Genomic DNA, 21645 nt, shown 5'->3' with positions numbered 1-21645 from the left:
GCGTTTGTAATAGCCTTAAAACATCACCAGTTGCGTCACCCTTTATAAATGTAACGTGACCAAAGCTTGTGTGGGATTATGTCCTGCCACAGCTAGAGCTCCTGCCGGCATCCGCCCATTCAAAATGAAGATCTCCCCAGTCCTTAGTAAGAGGAATTTACACACCTCCAGCTCAGCTCTCCCCCGGAGCAGCCCCATCGGGCTGCCTGGTTGCCAGGAGGTGGAATTATTTGCCCTCCTGGAAGAAGCGCTGACTCTCGGGGTTTCCTGAACGAACTCGCCTCCTCCCGGTGCAGCTGCCATGTGCTGCCGGGGAAAGGACCCGCTCGGCTCCGGCTGTCCTGAGCTGGCTGCGCTCAGCCTGGCGAGGGGAGGGGGATCGTGCTCCCAGTTCCTCTGGGGTTGGGCAGGGGGAGAGGAGTGCGCAGGAACTCCAGCAGCAGGAGGCTACAGGCGTTAATAGCCTGGGCTTGTCTGAAACCGGGTACCCACAGGCACCCGGTAAATGTACTCCCACTGATTGACTGGGCTATACTGGGCATCACTGGGTGCGCGGTGCTGACATGCTAAGGCTTGGGTATAGCTTTAGAGGCAGACTGGTCGTTCCTCCTCTCCAGGTGCTCACATCCAGTTCCTAAACTTCTCCACTGAGCCCAACCACGACTTTGTCGAAATCCGCAACGGGCCGTACGACACCAGTAACGTCATTGGGCGGTTCAGCGGCACTGAGATCCCCGGCTCCCTCCTCTCGACGTCTCACGAAACCACTGTGTACTTCCACAGCGACCACTCGCAGAACAAGCCGGGCTTCAAGCTGGAGTACCAGGGTAAGGAGGCCACCGAAGGAGCCGCAGTGGGACAATCCTGTCCCCGGGTGCTAATGGTGAGGGCAGGGGAGAGAGGATAGACGGCGCAGTTGTTGCTATTCTGTTGAATTAATTCCATGAGGACTTAATCCAAATGAGTGGAAAGGTGTTACATGAAGGCCGTGCTTAATCCTAATAACTGGGATCTGTTCACCCGGACTTACGCCTACGGCAAATAACAAATGTTCCTAGAGTGCTTTGTGACAGTGAAATGCCTTTGAATTAATTCCAGCCAGATTCACTTAGATCTTGGCTCTGTTGACTGTCGTGTGCGAAGAGGAGAGTCCTCAGCAGCCATGGGTTTGCCCTGGAATTTTGCAGCTGCTTTTCAGTCTCAGCTGAAGACCAAACGCATCCTCAGCTGCGGCCCAGCCTTCTGCAGGGCAGGCTGGTGGAGGGAACCGGGTGAATGAGTAAACAGCCAAATAGCAACGGGGCTGGCGTGGGTACCTGGAGTGAAAGGAGAGAAATAAGTTATATAGAACCAAAAGACACCCTCAGTGCAGTTTTTGGAGATGACGAGGGAGTGGAGGTGCCCTACCTTCTTGCCCAGCGTGAGTCCTCCGGCAGTTCCCCAGTTGGGAACATGATGGCCTTCGAGCAGCGCCCGCCTCAGTCTGACGCCAGCCCTGGAAATGCTCCTTCTCTGGTGGGTGTGCTGCTCTTCGGAGGGGCTGGATTGGGGCTGCCCATGTGAATCTTTGCCCTGTTGAAAGAGAACATGAACTTTCAGCCCTGTTTGATCCACAGCTCCACCTTGATGAGTGGTTTTGCAAAACCTTTTGGTCTGCTCTGTCCACGAGTCCTTGGCGTACGGGAATACGAAGGCGCAAAGGATACCCAGGGCAGATCATGTTCTTCAGACTGAATACCATTGGGATGGGCTGTGCTGCGCAGCAGCTGGGAGCCAAGCGGTCCGGCTGCTGCCTGGGAGAGAGATCTGAGGAGCGGGAAAGATGGAGCATGTGTCTCCAGCCATGTGGTATAGCCAAGGACTGACAAAGGGCTGACTCCCAGAAATAGCAATAAAAGCCGCTACTCATACTTAATTGAAAACATTAATTTTGTCTTGGCTGTCCTGTTCATGCACCATATAATTCATGCGCTACTGCACAATTTCGGAAGGAATGTGCTCTCCGAGGCACTCTGGGTAATCTCATGGAAATTGCTATGCAAATTAGCTCCAGCAAGGCTGACCAATAATTTATAATGCCAGGTGGAACATGTTAACCGATTGACTTGCATTCGTCATCAGGATTGTCCATGTTTTGTTGAAAACAAGGCAGATTTCCCAATTGGAAGCGAAGTGCGAGGTGAGTCGGTGAAGAGGGGCTCTGGCGGACCAGGGCAGACCCAGAGCTCATGGCTGAGGCTGCCGCGGAGCAGCAGCAGGATTGTCCCTCCGCCTCCATGCAGATGTGTGTGGGCTTCATTAAAGTTTATCTCCTTCAATTAAGTCATTGTATGAGGAGGAAGTAGCCAAGCCTCACGGGGAGCGTACTGTTCCTGCTTTTGTGAGAAAATACGAAGTATGAAACGTTCCTCCTTATTATTTTTTCCCCAGCCTACGAGCTGCAGGAGTGCCCTGACCCTGAACCTTTTGCCAACGGTGTTGTAAGAGGAGCCGGTTACAACGTTGGGCAGTCCATCTCCTTTGAGTGCCTGCCTGGCTACCAGCTGATCGGCCACCCCGTCCTGACCTGCCAGCACGGCACCAACAGGAACTGGGACCACCCGTTGCCCAGGTGTGAAGGTATGGCTTTGGGGTCACCCCGAGAGCACCTGGACGGGCGTTTCTAGGGAGACAAATGGCTTCAGCTCTCGGTTCTTGGCGTTCTTTTGAATCGTTGTTTTGTAATTGGGCTGAAAGTTTCTCTGGAAACAAAAGCGTCGCTGGAGGCGGGCTGGGGTGTGCACTTTGAATGAAACCTCAACCCCTGAGGTGTTGCAGCATGTTCTCTGTGAGCTGACGTTCAACATAGTTCAGCCTAGTCAAAGCAAACAGTTTGAACAGTTCAAAACCAAGGTGCGTCTTTTGAGGTGATGTCTTTGAATCCTGTGCTACGGGTGAGGGCTGTCTCCGGCTGTCAGTCTCACTGCTGATGCCAGTGGGAGCTGCGCTTTCAGAACAAAGCAGTCCAGGGTGATTGAAATAATCATTCTTGTCTGCTTTATTTCTTCAACAGTGTTCAGCTTCCCTTGATTCGGCATTGGTAAATAAAACCAGTCCCCAGTAAAAGACCCTTGCAGCCCTGGGGGCTCTTAGTGTGGGAAGATGGTGTCCCAGTCTAGTCTCCTTAGTGGGGCAATGATGGCATCTCCAGAATGATCCAGATGGGAGTTCTCCAGTAACCTTGAACACGGTCTCCTTTCTGAAGACCAGGTACGCTAGGAGGACCCTGCAGGCTGAAGGAGTGCATCTGTGTTCTAGGCATCGAAGCTCAAATGTCCAAATTGTCTTTTCAGCCCCCAACAGGGCTGTTTCAGCCTTTCATCCTTTGAGCCAATGGACTGAGTTGTGTGTGGTTTACTTTAGAAGGCTTTCATACGAACCCTTAAGATGTTCAAGAGTGCTTATTGAAGATTTCCCACCGCATTTCCCAGGAGCGCTGACCTTTATCCCAGCCTCTTCACAGCACTTGGTCGGCAAGAACTGTGCACTGGGGAAAGAGAGGGAGAGGTGGTATTTTTCCTCTTTGAAGTCCTAAGTCCTTGAACCCCAGAGAACACAAAGCATAAAGAACCGAATCCTCAGCTGCTCTTTCACTGACCCCAGCAATGCAACAGTGGTGCGCGTTAGCTGAGAAACTGTCCCGTGCTCCGCTGGGTGCTGCTGGTGGGGTGAGGGGCTGGTGGTAGCAGGATTATGCCCTGATCTACCTCAGGCATCAGCTCTGCCAGCTACAGCCATCCATTTCTTCCTTCTTTATAGCATTTTTAAAGTAGCTTTCTTGCTCTTCAGCACTTCTGATAGCACAGAGGGAGGAGGGGTTAGGTACGTTTTGGACCATTTGCTTTTTTTTCCCCCTCTGCGTGCACATCTGGTGGGCTGTTAGTGCTGTTAAAGTCAATGCAGAATTTTCCTTTTCTAGCTGTTTCCTTAAATGGTCCATTTTTGCATAGCAGCAAGCAGTGAGGACTCGCTGCCTTAGGCTAACCGCCGCACCTTTCCCACACAGGTCACAGCTGAAAGCCCTTTTAATTAAAAGAGAAGCTGTAGTTCTAAAATAAATGCACAGAAACCCAGGTTTCCAGCACCGCTCCGGGGAGTTTTTCCAGTGATCAGCAGGCTGCCTGCTGCTCTGCAGGGCAGAAAAGAACGTGGCCCTCAAGGTTCCTTGGGTGTTTGTTTCAGAAAATGAGCGTACGGAGTTACATAAATACACGTGCTTTTCTCAGCTTGACAGACCACGTGAGCAAGCAGAGCAGAACCGGGCAGGGAATGTGCGGAGCCTGGCTCTCGCCTCACATCTGGAACATCGAGGCAGGGCCGGGGTGGTAGAAGTCTATGGAGCTGCTCCCGCACGAAAAAGAGCGTTGGCCTAAGGCAGTGGCTGGGGCAATACAGCTCCGTGGCTTCTCGGGCAGACGACCCTGTCCGCCCTCGGCCCTGTGCCTTCGGTTGTTGCAGGCTGCCAGTAACGCGCTGCAGATGTTACCATCCTTTCAGTTGAACTTCCGTGCCAGGGAGGTCCAGCAGCTGACCTTGTACGTGGGGCTTTCGGACCTAGGGACCTGCTGTGGCTCTCCTGCGTTGCCTTCAGCAGGATGTCATCTTTCTCACCCTCTTCTTTGCTGCCCAGGCTGTTTCTAATTGCCTCTTTAGTTTGCAAGTTCATTTGGACCTGGAAGGTACCTAGTGCAGTAGAACTGTCGGCTTGATTAATGAATTGGATGGTGCTGTCATACAAATCATCGTTTCCCCCCTGCTCAGATGTGCTCTGTGAAAAGCCAGCTGCTCGGTGGTTCTGGTCCAGGCCATGCTGTACGAACAAGCGGATAGATTTGCCCACTGGTGTGATCTCGTCGGGAGCTGTATTTTCCATGCATGGGTGCAGACAGCTGGTGGAGCCCAAAGACTCTTACTGGGGCATAAGATGGAGTTTATTTGCGCACCTGGCTATCACATCTGTACAAAACACCCTGACAGTCTCCTTTCAGCTCTGAAGCACTTCAATTTATTGTGATGGAATTAAGTTGAAAATGTTAGATGTAGTTGTGACAGAGAGGAATTATTCGAGGCAAGCTAGGCCGAGGTTTTGGATCTGGGTCCTCCAGAACTGCTATCCTTTTTGTCAAAAAAAAAAGAAAGAAAAATGGGAAATAGAGGATCTGTAAGGGTTATTGTTTTGGGGGACATTTCTGCATTAGGTTTGTGTTTCTGTCTGATTACCTGCAGTGCCTTGTGGGGGGAACGTCACCACCCAAAATGGTACAGTTTACTCTCCTGGCTTCCCCAACCAGTACCCCAATTCCCAGGACTGCACTTGGCTCCTCACAGTGCCGGTGGGATATGGAATCCATCTCAACTTCACTCTGCTGCAAACAGAGCCCTACAACGATTTCATCACTGTTTGGTGGGTACAGCAAAGGTGTGAGGACTGACTGGAGCTGCTACTGGGGCTCCATTTCAGAAAGATGCTCTTGCTGATAAATAGAGCACCCATTGCCACGGCGCGTGGGTCGTGCTGTGGCTGAGAGCGTGAGGAAGTATCCTCTGGGGGCACTGGGGTGAGGATTTGGAATTTTTTTTAACTCCGTGTGCTTAATAGTAGGGCCTTCAGATTAATCACCGTGTGCCGCCAGGGGCTAGCTATGTGGGCAAGGGGACTGTCTCCAGACCCAGTTAATGTTACCTTCCTGGCAAATGTAGGCCAGGACTGCAAGGTCAGTGAAGGGGATGCTCACTGGATGACTGGGCTGCTCATGCCAAGTGATGAAATGTCATCCTTTGGGTCTAGAGGGCAGTCTGTCCGGCAGTGCCTAGCTTTCACGGTGCCTTTGCCTTGGTGGTGTGCAGCTCACAAGGAGTAGTCCCACCTTTGGCCTTATAGCTGCACCTGTAAGACCTTAGAGGTCTTTTTTGCCATTAATTTCTGTGATCGTCAGCAGTTAAAAATGAAGCGTGTCGGACCCCTGCGGTGCCTGGGTTACCAGTCACTGTCCCACTGGTTCACCGCAGCTGCTCCGGGAGGGCGATCGGTGGCAGAGTCCCCTCGTCCTGCTGGGTGCGTTCATCAGCCTGTCCCTTCATCTCCGAAATGCTCTGCTGAATGGAATAAGAAACATCCCTTGGGAAGCCTAAGGGGCTTTACAGAGGAGACTTTGTGAATGGTAAACAGGGTCTTTATCTCGAGCTGCATTTAGTTGAAATGAATCTTGTTCGGACTTGCATAATAGGAATTGCCTTTCGCTTCTGATTTCTCCGATAGACATTTTCGGGGGCTCATTTTTATTCCTTTTGCACTTTATCTATGGCTGTCTGTCTACGGATAGAGGCTGAATGAAGGAAAAGCCGCTGGTAGATCGTTTACATTTACCAGTGTCCTCTCTTGGTTTTTCTTTGCTGATCAGAGATACGCAGAGATACGCAGATGAGTCCAAGCTCATCTCCCAGACTGCAGAGGCAACGCTGGGGTGGCGTTAGGAGCGGGCAGTGACCCCCAGCTGCCTTTTGAATAGCAGCAACTGGGAACTGCGACCTTTGATGTAAAACGGGCACAGCTCTGCTGCAGTTAATGAGGTGGCACTGATTTCTTCACCCCCGGAGCCTCACAGGCTGGGATCTTCCTTTCCTATTTGGAGAAAGGAAGAGAAATGGCATGTTATCAACTTCGGTCAGCCAAGGGAGCGCACGTAGCTGCACTGGCTAAAGAGCTTGTGGCCAAATTATTGAGCTTGTAGCACTCAATCAGTACCTGACTTTCAAAATATCTCAGTGTCTGCTGTGCAAACAGGGAGTGAAACTCCATGGGAAAACTGGCCCTATTTCTTCAAGTTTTGAGGTTAAAAATGAAGCGCGTGCTGGTAATTTTCTACTGGGTGAGCACTGCACTGCCAGAACAGATTATCCTGGTTGGAATGGAGTGGGGAGGGAGACTGGGGCCCAGGTCAGCTGCCCAGGGAGCTGCTGAGGCACCACTATAGATGTAGAAAAGGGAGGACAGGGAAGGAGGAGCATGGAGGAGTTCCCGTGCATGCAGTGTAGGAGGTTGGTTGTTGCCTAGGATTAAAGGCATGTAATAACGCTCTTTTCTTGTGTTTCTGACATATGATTTTAGGGATGGTCCACAGCAAACAGCCCCACAGCTCGGTGTGTTCACTGGCAACTCTGCTAAGAAATCAGCCCAAAGCTCTTCCAATCAGGTCCTGATGAAATTCCACAGTGATGCAGCCAACGGAGGGATTTTTGCCATTTATTTCTACGGTCTGTATTGCTTACTGAGCAACACGTGCTGTGTACCTGCCCAGGGGATGCGGGGAGGCATGGGTCTGTTGTGGCTTGTCGTGGGGAGGACTAGTTCTGGGGACGAGGAGATGTGAAAAACCACACTTTTACCTGAAATCTTCCACGAAGGGCCCAGTATTCACAGGTTTGAGATTGAGGGTCTCTTACGCAATCGAGTGCTGGCAAGTGGTGACACAGCCTGTGCAGATGTGGAAATCCATCTGTAACGTGGTGATAATTCAAGCACAGATCGAGTGCCTGCAAACTAACAGCCGTGCCAACCCTGCGCCGCGCTCAAGGTGGTGCCTGTAAATGCTGTCCTCTCCGTGGCAGATCCCGTTATGGATAGCTCCGCTTTGCGTACCTAAAATTCTCCTTCCCTGCAGCGTTGGCTGGATGCGGTATAGTCTTTCCAACGCTATGCTAAACCAGTTGGGTTATGTTGGTGGCCTGTTTTAAATGGCAGCTTTGTTCCAGCTGAGAGGTGACTTCATTTCTCTGGGGAGGAAAAGAGTTCCTGTAAATCTCTGAATTACTTTGGGATGCTTTGGTGAGAGTGCAGCTCACGCTAGAGACATGTTGGGTACTACACTGAAATGAGAGCATTTGCTTTCCACCACTAAACAAGAGCCCAGCTTTAAATTGGATTAGCTAACAAGTTCCTACGGCAGTACTGGGTTTTTGGAAAGTGCAAGCGGAGACCTCCCCTTGCTTCGGTAATTTGCTGGCAACAACGTCAACGAAGTCTTACATGCATTACACGATGAATCTGTGCAGAATGTCTTAGCTCATGTTCAGTTCTGAAAGGCAAGTGTTACACGGATAGGCTGAATTTAAAGAATGTTTGCTAGGCTTCGGAGGGAATTGGTTTACTGCTGCAAAACACTGTAAGATTTATATTACTAGACAATGGTGCATATATAGCAGTTATGCAAAAAATTATGGTTTAGGCAGTTTGGCTCAGAAATGAGCAATATGTAAACACTGCTGCAGTTCAGCGAATGCTTCCGTTTGTAATATGAATTAGAGACTATCATTGCTGTGGCTGAGCCCATCAGCATATGTTGCTGTTCTCTAATCTCGATAGCACTTTGTACTGAGGTTTCTTTCGCTTATGGTTTATGTGGGGTATAAAGCCACTGGCAGGCGGGATGAGAGGTCCGGGGTTGGTGCTGGTGCGGGTCGGTGTAGAGCTGCAGTCATTTATAACCTGTTAACCAGCTGGGCACTCCAGCAACGGCTTGGCCTTTTATTGGCGTGTCATTTACTGGCTTATTGCTCCCTTTGTACATGGGACTTTAGTATAAAGCCTAACCCCAAAGATTTAAGTGATTGTGGTTGCCTCCAGGGTGAGATTCTTCTCTTGCCCAGGCTCTGGCTCTGCGCCTGGTGCCTTGCACACCGAGAAAGGGGGGCGGAATTTTCACACCGGACTCAGGCGGTGCAGTCAGTTAAATCTTTGGCATCGCCCTTTGGGGTGTAACTGCAGGAAATGCAATTTCCTCAGGATCTACAGCAATGTATATTTTCATTTCTGCCTCTGCGTGCTGGCAGATCTAGGACATAGGAGACGTCCTCCTTCAGCTTTAAATTGTCTTTTCCTGTGCAGTGATGATCAGTGCCATGTCAGAGAGCCGTTGCCCTTTTAAATGCCTGCAAAGAAAGGTTTCCTTGGGGTGGAGGAAGGGAGACAAAAGAATGATTCGCAAAGCGTAAAGATTCAATAGCATCCCTTGAAAAATGATGATGTTGCACCTATTATTAAACGGGTTAGTTCAGGTGCCCGCGCCGACTGATGTGTGAGCGTGATGGGAAAGGGTTTTATGGCACAGTAACTCAAGGGGGTCCCAGTGCGGTTTCAAGGACGGGACTCTGTTTTGTGCTGGTGAGAACAAATGGATGTGCTGTTGAAAGGAGCTTTACCGGTGCTGTATCACCCATATGCTGAAGCCATCTTAATCACACCTCTGTATTGAAATATGGCCCATTAAGGAGTGGAGATTAATGCTGTAAATGCTGGGTTATCTTTCCACTTCAATAGATGCTGTCAAGCACTTTTAAAATAGCATTTAATTTAAATTTTTGTTACGGTTTCCTTTCCTTCTTCCCCCCACTGTCAAACATCTGCTTAAAAGATTGCAAGGAAGTGTGTTCCCTCCTGGGACGGCTCTTCACTGGGGAGCAGAAGGATTCTCCCCCGCGGTCTCCTGCCCCTCTCCCAGCTCCGTTCCTCATTCCTTCTCTGTGGTCCCGTGGTAGATTGCAAAGAAGGGGGTGACTGTCCGAATTACAGAGGTGGCACTTTCCTTTCACCCTCCCCGGTTGAATTTAGCTCACTGTAGTAGCACGTGTTTGGTTTTTCCTCCACCTTGCACACAGGAGTTACATCAGCCCATCCCTCGCGATAGCCAGAAGCACCTGCGTTCCCTCCAGCCCATTCCCCAGACCTCCAAACATCACGTTTTTCCACGCACCTTTTTGGGAAAGTGTTATCCTGCCCCACGTTATGGGGTAGGGAAATTAGGGCAAGATAATGGGAGTGTCTGCTTCTGTACGTGCGTATTTAAGCATCATCATAAGGCTCATTAAAGTTGCTGCCAGGATTGCCAGCCTTGCTGTGGTGTGAAGAGTTCGACATCGTGGAGTTCGTAAGATTTAATATTCAGTGGCAGCTTGAGCTCCAGTATCTTAAGTTAAAGGGCTGATATAAATTTCAGAGGAAGCTGTGCTTGTCCAGGGTCAGGTGCGGGGAGAGCAAAGATGCAGAGAAGTGCTGAGCAAATAGCAGAAAATGTCTTTCATTAATATTCATTTGGTTCCCAGTACCATATTTTCAATTTAACCGTGCTCGCAGCTCTTGTGTGTTTATTTTCATAAGCAGCACAGTGCTCAAGCCTTACGCACCCACATGCTTGAAGCAGGGCGTTTGTTTTGCTCAGTGTTAGCTGATCTTTAATTTTTGGTGGAAAATTTGCTATTTGCAATGTATTTGGTCAGGTGCGTGAGCCATAAGGAATCATTTCTGCTCCTTGACTGGATGCCTTCTTCCCGTTTAGCCACATGGCACCCCTGAAAAAACACCTAATTGGGCAAAAAGTACAAGCTCTGCCCTGTTTTGCCTTACTTGAGGCACTGACATCAACCTTGCATAGGTTACTTTGTGAACGGGAAGTTACGTATAGGATTTGCAGTTGAAAACATTAGCACTCTTGGAATTATTTGCAGAAGAAATTAATGAATAATTCCAAGTTAAAAATAAATCAGTGAGTTTTGCGATCACTGTTCAAGGACAGGCAGTAAGGATTAAATTCTCCGAATAATTATTGTAATTTACTTGGTGCTGGAGCAGTCTGAGACTCTCTCTCTCTGCTATGATTGACCTAATTCCACTGAGGTCACCCACATCTTCTCTCTTAGTATCCCAAAAGGTGCTGGTAACGTTGCCTCATGTCAGCACCCGTCGGTCATCGTTCAGTGTTCATCCAAATGGACTAACGCTGTCTGGTACCTGCATCTCCGCAGACTGACAACAATCTGTTTCCTATTAGGTGTAAGAAATTGGAGAAAGCTGCTTTGGGGCACGAGTAACTGGAGCCACCTCTGTGTAGGGTTTGGAGGGGAAGAGGGCTTGTTGCGCTTTTGCCAATTGCTTCTACTGGAGGATTTGCTCTGGTGCCTGTTGTGATTATCTCTGAGATGGCCGTGGCTGCCTTCACCCCCACCATAACACATGCACTCTTCCTGTGCTCTTTTTCAGCCTACCAGCTCTTCAGATGTCAACCTCCGACCATTGTTCCCAACGCAGAAATCATCACCGAGAACGAAGAATTTAACATAGGTAGAATCATAGAATCGTGGAATGGTTTGGGTGGGCAGGGACCTTGAAGACCATCCAGTGCCACCCCCTGCCCTGGGCAGGGACACCTCCCCCCAGCCCAGGGTGCTCCCAGCCCCGTCCAACCCGGCCTTGAACCCCTCCAGGGATGGGGCAGCCACAGCCTCTCGGGGCACCCTGCGCCAGGGGCTCACCGCCCCCACAGGGAAACATTTCTTCCTGATATCTCATCTAAATCTCTCCTCTTCCAGTTTAAAACCACTCCCCCTCATCCCGTCGCTCCCCTCCCTGATCCAGAGTTCCTCCCCCACTCTCCTGGAGCCCCTTTAGGCACTGGAAGGGGCTCTGAGGTCTCCGTGGAGCCTTCTCTTCTCCAGGCTGAAACCCCCCAGCTCAGCCTCTCCCGGTCCTCTTAGCCCTCCTTCTCCCCTTGCCAGCTGCTGGGAATGCCCCCAGGAAGACACACGTGTTGTTACCCTGCGGCTGGGGTTTCAGGACACCTCTTCACGTGTGTAACTGTGTGTGGTGTGGGGAGCTGTGTGTGACCTTGCTTCAACACCTGACTTTCACACAGAATCAAATTGATCCGATTGTCCCAAAGCTTTTCCTGTCAGTTAGTACAGAAGAAGGAGTTTGGCTTCTGTGAAAACCCTGAGCTTGTTTGGAAACATTCAGGAATGTTTGCCACAATAATAGTTTTCAGGTGTTTCAAACAAAGCGTTGTGTGAAAGCTTAGAGGCCGTTATTCTTTATTTGAGTGCCTTTCACCCGTATCGCCTATGCTTTTTATATTTTTAGCTGTTGCTCACGGTTACATCCGCATTTTAAGTGTGTCTGCAACCAGTGAAGTAGCCGTGATTTTTTTTAAAGCACCTTTTTCTCACCGTCTGCTCTCTTTGAGGGACGTCTCCACCCGAAATAGCTTGCACAAATCATAACAGCCTCAGTGGCCTGGCAGCAGTTTATCCCAGCTGAGACTCCAGCATGCCTTTCTACGCCATCTATTTCTGCACGGTCATACCAGAGCTCGATGACGGAGGCACAGTCGAGAGGCGTCAGTGCCCCGTGGTACCCTCTTCCCAGGGCACAGTTCAGCCTTAATGAATTGATCCTTCTCTTGAGTCAAGATGGTTTCTGTCTCTGTCTGTAGGTGACATTGTGAGGTACCGATGCCTTCCTGGCTTTACCCTGATTGGAAACGAAATCCTGACCTGCAAGCTAGGCACTCATCTCCAGTTCGAAGGACCTCCACCCACGTGTGAAGGTAAAGCCGGGGGTGCCCCGCATGGCAGCCAGAGCCCCCTGCCCAGAGACTGCTGCCGAGCACGGAGATGTGCTGAGGGCAGGAGCAAGCTGGGTGGCAGCCGGGAGAGCTTTCCGTGCACATACTGCATCTTTGGAGGGCTAATTCTCAGATCTCCGGGGTCCCAGTAGTGCAAAACCATCTGTCAGGACCTTGTGAGGACGTAGCGAGACACAGTGCAGGGAAAGGCTCGCACTCGCAGGCACCCACCTCGCAGCCTGTCCCAGGGCCACCTCAAGCAACAGCCAGCAAATAACGGTGAGAGGTTTGCTGGGTGACTTATTACAACCACCCTCTGAGAAATGATAGGGAAAATCCTGCTACCCCTTGCTGGCTCCAGGGATTTTACAGGGTCTCTGCATTGTCTGGGGACACATCGGGTACCCCCCATTATACTCCGAGCCCCCGGTTCAGAAAGGCACTTTAAGCTTGTTCTTTCCCGAAGAGGGACTGAGCAGAGGTGTGCCGCACCGTGTGCCTGACCGCATCTGCAAAGTCATTAAAACAGTCCCCCAAATGTCCTTACCCTGGGATGATGGGGGGGGGAAGGAATTCTGCGCTGACAGTTTGCCAGTGATACATGAACAGCCCAAGGAAGAGCGGGCTGCAGCGAAGCGAGCTCCTCCGGCGAGGCAATCCTGCAAGGAACAGCTTCTCTATTAGTGCCACAGAATGTATTACATGGGAGAAAAATGAAAGCCCCGAGCACGCTGCGTTGTACACCTTACTGCTGCTCAGGAGGGATCCCAAAGATGTTTCCATGTTACCATGTTACCTTATTTATCCTCTGGATTCCTGCTGGTACTTTTGTTCACTCCAGCCGTGATTATTTCATCTCCTTCATTCCCTCCTATCTGAACATTTTTACCATATAATGGGATATTTTTCTATAGCTTTATTCTCTCTGAAATAGCATGAACTGAAGGAGAGAAAGGGAGGTCATTCAATTATTTACTGATGGTTGTTAGCCTGGGGGTAAAGGGACTGCTTAAATTACATCTGGCCACCAATTTATAGAGGTCAAAAAATCACTGATGGGATTAAGGATTTGGAAAGAATACACTGTTCTTTCTGGATAGTTCTGGCTGTTTTCTATTAATACAAGTACAGCATTTGCACTGGGCTTCAGTGACAATTATGGATAAATAAAGATCCCTTTCTTTCTGTGCTTTTTGCTCACTTTGTGTGTTTGCCTCCTCTTCTGGGGTGTCTTTGCTGGCCTTTTTATTTAGCGCATTCAGCTGGATTTAATATTTCCAGAAGCTGAATGGGGTGTAGCGATTAGAGAAAGGAATTGGAGTTCTTACGTCTTAGTTAACAACTCCGTGGGTGACCTGGGATAAGCCTGTAGTTCCACACCTTGTTCTAACCCAGGTAATAAAGTTTCCAGGGGTTCCCAGGGAGTGTTGTGGAACTGGAGGATAGTTGGTTGGTTGGTTGCAGTGCCATTCATTTTGAGAGATGTGAAATGATGCAAAGATAGTTGAAATTGTTTGTTTGTATTGGTGCTTTTTGCCCCTTCCTTTAAATGCGTCCGTTGCTCGGATTTCTGGAAACGTGGCGTGCTTCACTGGGAGCCTACGTCGGGGTCTGGGGATTCTCCGTGAGCCCCAGGGGTCCAGCTCTGCAGCGGCTGTCCATGGGTGGGAGTTGTGCTCTATCTTGACCTAGCTCGTCAAGGCAGACCTTCTTGGCCGTAGTACCTTGTGCTTCCTTCCTTCCTTCCTCTGCAAAACAGGAAAATTCATTTGCTGTTGTCTCTCCTTCATGTTGCCGGCAGTGCACTGTCCGATGAACGAGGTTATGACGGACTCCACAGGGGTGATCCTCAGCCAGAGCTTCCTGGGAAGTTACCCTCACTTTCAGACCTGTTCTTGGGTGGTGAAGGTAGAGCCTGGGTACAACATCTCCCTCACCATCGAGTACTTTCTCAGCGAGAAGCAGTATGATGAGTTTGAAATCTTTGACGGTAAGAGATTGGCCGCTTTGACTTGCATAGCAACTGAGGGGAAAGGGAGGAAATGGCAAAGTTTCGCTAGCTGTTAATCTCTGGTCCCAGAGCACTCTGGAAAGAGCTTTCCACCACTCCGCCTGCAATTTCTGCTGGACTTAAAGAAAGCTCCTCCTAAGACTTATTGATTCTCTGGATAAGAAAATATCAATGATTTTATTTTTGGATGGCTCTAAAGTATTTTCGCAAGGGGCAGGAGTTAGCAAGCTCCTGGGAGAAATCGTAGCGGCGGTTGCTGGGAAGGGGCGGTTGGGAAGGTGGGACTCCCCACGCCTGAAGCCCATGCGGACGGGATTCTCCAGGCCGGTGAGCTGTCCTGAACGGAGGGGGGATCTGTCAATACTCGCAGTGACGCAGCTCTTTGTAACCAAACGCAGAGTACAGTGCTGTGCTGGTGCTCCTGTGGTTTGCTATCGGCAGTTGAGCCGAAGGCACGCTGCCTGGCGTGAGGTCCTGCTCTTACTGCCGTCGCTGGGCTTTGTTCGCGGTTGGCCTCCCAGGAGCCGGGAGGCTGCGCTGGGCCTCGTGTTCACAAAAGCCCCTGAGCAAGCACGAGCTGCCATTCCTGGACTCGTGGTGAAGTTCCTCCTGCAGAAACGCTCCCGGGCACATAATGCCCGCGAGCGACCGTGTGTGACTTCTCCTCGTTCCCTGTGTCCCTGCAGGTCCCTCTGGCCAGAGTCCGCTGCTCCTGTCGCTGAGCGGGAACTACTCTGCCCCTCTGACCGTCACCAGCAGCGGGAACAAAGTCTATCTCCGTTGGTCTTCTGATCACGCCTACAACAGAAAAGGCTTCAAAATCCGCTACTCTGGTAAGCACACAGCAGAGACGGTGCCTCTGCCAAGAACGCGGCCGTCCCTTCAGCTAAGGGTCTCCGCGAAATGGCTGCAGAGGGGCGCAGGCCATCTGTGTCGGCAGACGCTGCCAAGGCCTGGGAGGGCGAACAAGGCCGGGCTCGTGGTGGGGCCGGGGAAGGCAGGCTCATTTCCAGCAGAAACCTTGAAGCTTTGGCTGCTTTCTCAACCGCTCTTAAGAACCAGAACCGGAATGTATAACCGTAGGCGTCGTGGCTCGCGATGAATGAAACCCCTCCCGTGCAATGCACAGTAAAGATTGCTGTGCTGCTAAAGTATTGTGTCCTTGCGACGGGGCCATTTTGAGGTGTTTGAAGATTAACATCACAAAACACAAGAACTTGGGTTAGGAGCTGCCTTGTGCATGGGGCACAACTTTGGTGTGACTGACCGTGTTCCAGTGTTTGCGGTGAATTGTTGAAAAAACATTGTGCTCCTTCACAGGCGTTCTGCCTCCGCTCTTGCAGGAGCAGGACCGGGGAGTCTCGGTTGCTCATTCAGCACAAAACCGCTGCCGGATACTGAATGTTTGCTGAGTATTCCTTAAAATGGATTACTGTGTTTTGGAACTTAGCAAATCTTAATTAATGGAAGTTATAAAACTGGGTTGAGAACTTGCCAGTATGTCATAAATAAATAATGACTTTACGCAGTAAATGAATTAAGTAATATTTAATTATCAGAAATTAGTCTTTATTTCCAGAGCCGAGTGAAACTTGGATAGTAGCCCTGCACATTCCTCCTTTGACTTCATATTTATCCATCACAAGTTCTCTGTTTCTTGTGCAGCCTTAGGTTATGCTAAGCACGGTGTAATTCCGGAGAACAGGAAGGGAATTTGTCTTGGTACTACCCATCCAGCGATTGATTTATTTTCTTCTGCCTGTCTCTCCAGCTCCTTACTGTAGCGTCCCGCAACCGCCAGCCCACGGGCTGATTCTCAGCCAGACGGGTCTGCACCCTGGCAGCACGGTCCGCTTTGGCTGTGACACGGGCTACCGTCTTGTTGGCCACAGCACCACCACTTGCGCCCAGCACCCTCAGGGCTACTTCCACTGGACCGAGGCGATCCCTCTGTGCCAAGGTGAGAGCAGGCAAACGTATCGTTACGAGGATGTGGGAATCCCAGGGAGGACTGAGAAAAATGCGGTAAAAATAAAAAGCTGTTGTAATTCCCCCAGTCCCTATTAAGAACAGGCTTTGAGCTGCAGGTGAGCAGTGTGGGGTGCTCCTCTTACATCTGAGTCCCTGGGAATAGATGAGCAAGGAGGGAAGGGAGTAACTGTTTGGGAGCATTTGGTATGGGGGAGAAAAAAAAGCATCTGTCAAAGGCTACGGCTGTGGAAGTGTTTGAACTCTCAGTGAAGGCACGGCCAAGTCAAGCCTCGGTTAAGGACGGGAGAAGCTACTGCCTGGAAGAGTCTGGAAAGGCTGGCAGGAGCACGGGTCCCGCTGGGTTTTAGTGGTTGGAACGTCCTTCAGTATTTCTGGAAGTCCTGTTTTAGGTCTGCCAGTGTCAGTGGGGGACGAAGAATTTTTTAGGATTCAGATGGTGCCCAGTTTCTGTTGGCTTCATATAAGATTTAGGCATGTAGTTGTTCTTTCCACATGTCCTCCTAATTAACCGTAATCTTTATGACATGTCATGCTTAGCACATGGCTCCTTCCAGGCGTGGGAGCGGAGGGGAGGACAGGGCAGTGTGCCCCGGGGGGCTTTGCTTTGGCGCTGTTTTGTCTCCCTCACTATGTTCACTTTCTGATTGCACCTTTTTCTCAGTCCGCCAATCATCCCTGTTCCTTTGTGTTGATAAAATGCCCATCTTTATTCTGATGAAGCCTTTCAGTGTCTTTGAACATTCATCCATGTTCCGAGGGGACCGAGCACTGGGGATTAATATTGCATTGACTTCCCTGGAAACTCGCCAGAGAACAGAGGCAGCATAGGCAAAATCTCACTGCGGTGTCTGCATTTGTTGTCCAGTCCAAGGCGTAAGGAAAAGCGGGGTTATTTAGTGTGGAAGGTACCAAAGAGCCTTGAAAAATTCCCTTCTGTGTTCCTGAATCACTTATGTCTCTTTGGAAGTTGCACCAGGGTGCAAGCTGTCCTGCCCCGAGAGGGGGGGGTTGTGCTGTGGGTGCTTGCATCCATTTGGAGCCCTCTCAAGGCTGTATTTATTTAAAGGCGAATGGAAGAGGGTAAACCAAGCCCCTGTGACCCAGTGCCATTGGCAAGGGGGAGCTGGGAGACTGAGCACGAGCTCAGGCAGTGATTTAGCCCCCGCGGTAACGCGGGTGGGGGCAAACGCCGAGTGCTGGAAGGAGCAGATGAAGCGCGCGGCACGAGCGGCAGGCGCGAGGGGCTGTCATGGCAACTGTGCCTCCTGAAGCCTTCACCCGGCGTAAGGAATTTCTCTGATGCACTGCATCTTTTTTAAGGAAACTCATGTAATCAAGAATAGGTACAAATGCTGCTAAGTCTTTTCTGCCCTGGTGTGCTGGAATGGCACCCGAGCCTCGTGTTCAACTCCAAAATGTATATTTACCTCCAAGAGGTGTAATGGTGTGTGGGGAATGGATTTGAAACACGGAGGTGGGGAGAAGATAGAGAGGGGATGTGTGGGGAGGTTGGGAGAGGATGTACTTGGAGAGGCATCCCTTGACAGCAACGATTCCAAGCAGAAACTAGTCCCTGAGCGCTGGTGCCCAGGCCACCAGGGAGGGAGCCAGAGCCAGACCGTCCGTGGCTTGTCACTACCTGGGCTGGAAATGGGAGCAGGACTTGCCGTGGGAGCCACGTAGGAAGCACTAACCCCATCTCCTGGGGGAGTCTGGACAAGCTCCCACCCCACTCTTCTGGGTCAGCTGAACACGAGTGACATCCCGGGAGCTCGATGGACAAGACCTGTGGTGCCACTCCATGACAGTTGCCAACAGAGAAAGAACTGTTGCGGCAATTCGTAGCATTTCAGGTGGGCTCCTGCTCCAATTTCCCCTTTGGAGAGGTGCGTCTGACCCCACTGACCCCACAGAGAGCAGCTTGATCAGGATCTTGGTGCTGAATGTCCCTCTGCAAGAGCCTGTCCATCCAGCAAGGAGGACAGCTCGCTGGTTGTGTTAGATCCTGAGGCTGAAGTGGCCGCTTTGGGAAAGTCAACCCCTCTCTCTGTTTCCTCGTATTGACATCAGGTATCTTAATGCTGGCCCATGGTGATCAAGTGCCTTGAGATGGTTGCGGGAGGTGAGGGAGTGGAGCAGTAGCAGAATTCATGGCGGAGCAGCTCCCCCCCCTGGCCTCCAGCAGCCCACAGCCGGGGCTGGCTCCGTTCCTCGTGCCCGCTTCGGCTACACAAAATCCAGCATCCTTTTATTTAAACGTTGCTCTCAAAGCCAACTGGCAACCTTTTGTTTTGGGCTGTACTCAATCTCTCATCCTTTCTGGTGGCCAGGACCACATGGCAGAGGTTTGGGAACTCGATCCATAACACTGCATAAATTGCTCACACAATCAGCTCTGTTAGGAGGAGGGGAACCGGGGTGCCCGTAAACACATGGTCTAGTTAACAAATGACATTTCCCATAGCTCCATTCTGCCAGCGCATAATCCTCTTCCCCTTCCTGATCCCCTCTGAATAATCTTTACTACGTGCTCGGTCCTAGCTGACATTTATGGAAACAGCAGAGAATATTCTGCAGGGAACAGTCTTGTGTTGGCACAATGGGGGAGAACACAAGATGATCTAATATGCCTTTTCTGTCTCTGCTGCCTATTTTTAAGCTGCTTTGTTTTTGGAATCCCAGCTGCAGATTTGCTTTCACCGCCTCTGTCCCTTTTCCGAGCACATCGTCTTCCTGCAGACAGTTTTTGTACCCCAGAAGTGCTCCTTCTCCTTTCTCCTGGGGCCACGCTCTCCCTGGGTCTCTCCTAGCCAAATGCTGGTTCGCTTTCCCCTGAAACTTTACTGTCTTTCATCTACTGCTTTTCCTCTTCATTCTACTGGAACATCTACTGTTTTTCCTCTGCTTCTGGTGGGTTGCGGTGCCCACAATTTGAGCCTCGGAAATGCTCTTTGGAGCAGATGGCAAGTTTATTGCCTCCCCAAAAATCGAGCTGCTCTGCTTCGTGCAGGGCTCTGTAAATAACACCTTACTAATACCCCGTTCTGCTCAAGGACACCGGATTTGCAGGAAGAAAGGATCCTGCCGTGGGCACAGGACAGCAGAGATCACGGCCCCGGTTGGATCTCCCTCTCTGATTCTTCTTCTTCTTGTACCCCGACCATCTGCAGGTGAAGAGGGTTATGTTTTTTTTTTTTTATTAGTTTTGGTGGCTTAATGAACTTTTTAGTTACCTGCATCTGGTCCAGAAGTGTTATTGCTAACTTTTGTATCAGGGCAAGGCTACGCAACGGAAAGACCAAGCAGACAGACTGAGAGGCAGAAGAAGGCAGCTTGCCGGGAGGCAGGAGCGGGCAGCGCTCGGTCGTCCTTCCCTTGTGCAGAGGAACGAAGGGAAGCGGCAGCTCAGCCTGGCTGCCCTGCAGCACTGCTGGCCCTGCTCTCCACGCTCCTGGTGTCCCTCCTGTCGGTCTCTGTGCCTCGGTTTCCTGGTGGCACATAGAGGTGATGAGTTTTGGCGAAGCATCAGGCTGCAGAAGAGAATCGAACAGAGAAAGGAGAAGGCTTTGCCGGGGGCAGTGGCAAGGGAAGAGGGTCGGCTTTCTCAGCAGCCTCTTCAGTTGGATGCAACATCAGAAAGGTAATAATTAGGAAACTGCCAGGTGGAAGTGAAAGGGTAGGACTTCCCAGGTCCCCTCTTCTTTTGCCTCAGAAGGAAATTGGTATTCAGCGTGGCTGCTTGTCTAGACACCCAGCCTTGTGGAGAGATTCGCCAAGCTCCTTAGCTCGATGAAGTGACATACATGTGATTATCATTTCAACCAGGGATATGCCTGATCGTGCTAATACGAGCCTGCTGAATTACTCACACCTATTAGCAATACCAGCGTCTGCAAGGTGCTGCGTAATTGTGCTCCAGACTGGGGCTCTGGCCGACTCATGCGGCAGTAGTGGGATAAACATGTCTTGGACCTTGAGTGGTAGAAAGTTCCAGTGGTTGTGCTGATGCTGTACACAAGTTTGGTCTCTCCTTTTTCGTGCTCAGGGGGGTCCATGTGACCAGAGGTGACTTTTCTAAGGTTTCTGATTTTCTAGCCCTCGTTTGCGTGCAGAGGGAATAGCGGGAAGGTGAATGTGTGTTGGAGTATCAGCGTGTGGCTCAGGAGACATAGGCTCAGCCTCCGGTTCATGCATTAGCTGAGCAAGGAGCAGCTCGGGCTGCTCCAGGGAGGAATGGATTTCTTTTAGAGCATCTTTAAAATGCTCTAAATTGTTTTGGGTTAGGTGTTGCCCTCCGAATCCGTGCTTGCTCGCAGGCTCTGCTCACCTCGGTGCTCGGCGGAGGCTGGTGGCAGCCCCGCTGGCTGGTGGTCTCGCGGTGGCAGCTTCGCAGGTCCCAGGCTGCTCTTCCCCCTTGTCATCCCGTGCCCACACAGACGGGTGGGCTCTGCGTCTCCGGCCCGAGTGAGGTGGCCTTCCCCCAGAGCCAGGACTCGGAGAGGGATGGGAACCCTTGGAGGCAGGTCTGGGTTTGGTTTCCCAGCTCTTCCCAATGCCGACAGGGAAAAACACAGCTCCGAGTGCCAGACGCCCAGTGCTGGATTTCCCGGCGGTAGGGAAGAGGGTAACGGGGCTCGTCATCATCTCGTGAAATTCTTGCAGCGATCTCTCTGTATTTGGCTGTTGCTCGTATTTCTGTGACCTGCCTGTCCCCTCTCTGCCCTGTTTGGCCACTGCCCTGACCGCAGAACTGAGGAGCTCAGCAGCAGCGGTGCAGAGCATCTTCTCCAAAGTGCTGCCATCTTGAGCAGCCGTTTGGCATTGTGCCTGTTTATCAATTTTTTTCCCCTGAATTATCCCCCCTTACCTTCTCAGCTGTAATGCTAAATTTAGCCTTCCTTCTGCCACAACATAATTACGCAATTTGCTGCCTTATGTAATCCAGAAGTGCTCTTGGAAAGGGGTTTCAGGTTGTTGCTGCTGTGGGATGTAAATACAAAGCGTTATTGCCATCTAATCCTTTATCTCCGTGTGAAAACTTTTGAATAGTTTGTTGATGCATTTTGTGTTACAGATATTATAGGAAGTATGAGCCAGAGTCTCTTCCAGTAGAAACTGGTATTCAGCATTGGCTTTGCTGTTACCACCGATAGACAGGAGCTGAAGATCTGATGTTCCATAAAAGTGGGCATTCACTGCAGCTTCTGGGGT

The 21645-nt window shown here is 50.7% G+C and overlaps 1 protein-coding gene across 1 annotated transcript in view; it reads left to right on the top strand.

Moving 5' to 3' along the window:
- Nucleotides 1-21645, top strand: part of CSMD2 (CUB and Sushi multiple domains 2) — a gene marked incomplete at both ends in the record, with an annotated part of 311031 nt that overhangs the window by 254084 nt on the left and 35302 nt on the right. Inside the window, 9 exons of the mRNA XM_082494202.1 lie at nucleotides 618-827; nucleotides 2431-2619; nucleotides 5266-5443; nucleotides 7148-7293; nucleotides 11072-11152; nucleotides 12300-12413; nucleotides 14233-14421; nucleotides 15129-15275; nucleotides 16214-16402. Coding sequence (XP_082350328.1) covers nucleotides 618-827; nucleotides 2431-2619; nucleotides 5266-5443; nucleotides 7148-7293; nucleotides 11072-11152; nucleotides 12300-12413; nucleotides 14233-14421; nucleotides 15129-15275; nucleotides 16214-16402 — 1443 coding nt within the window. The remainder of the gene's footprint in view (nucleotides 1-617; nucleotides 828-2430; nucleotides 2620-5265; nucleotides 5444-7147; nucleotides 7294-11071; nucleotides 11153-12299; nucleotides 12414-14232; nucleotides 14422-15128; nucleotides 15276-16213; nucleotides 16403-21645) is intronic.

The sequence above is a fragment of the Vanellus vanellus genome (assembly GCF_965231255.1).
Source record: "Vanellus vanellus genome assembly, chromosome: 22".
Taxonomy (NCBI): Eukaryota; Metazoa; Chordata; class Aves; order Charadriiformes; family Charadriidae; genus Vanellus; species Vanellus vanellus.
Note: the sequence above shows the minus strand (reverse complement) of the source record. Positions and strands in the feature narration are given on the sequence as shown.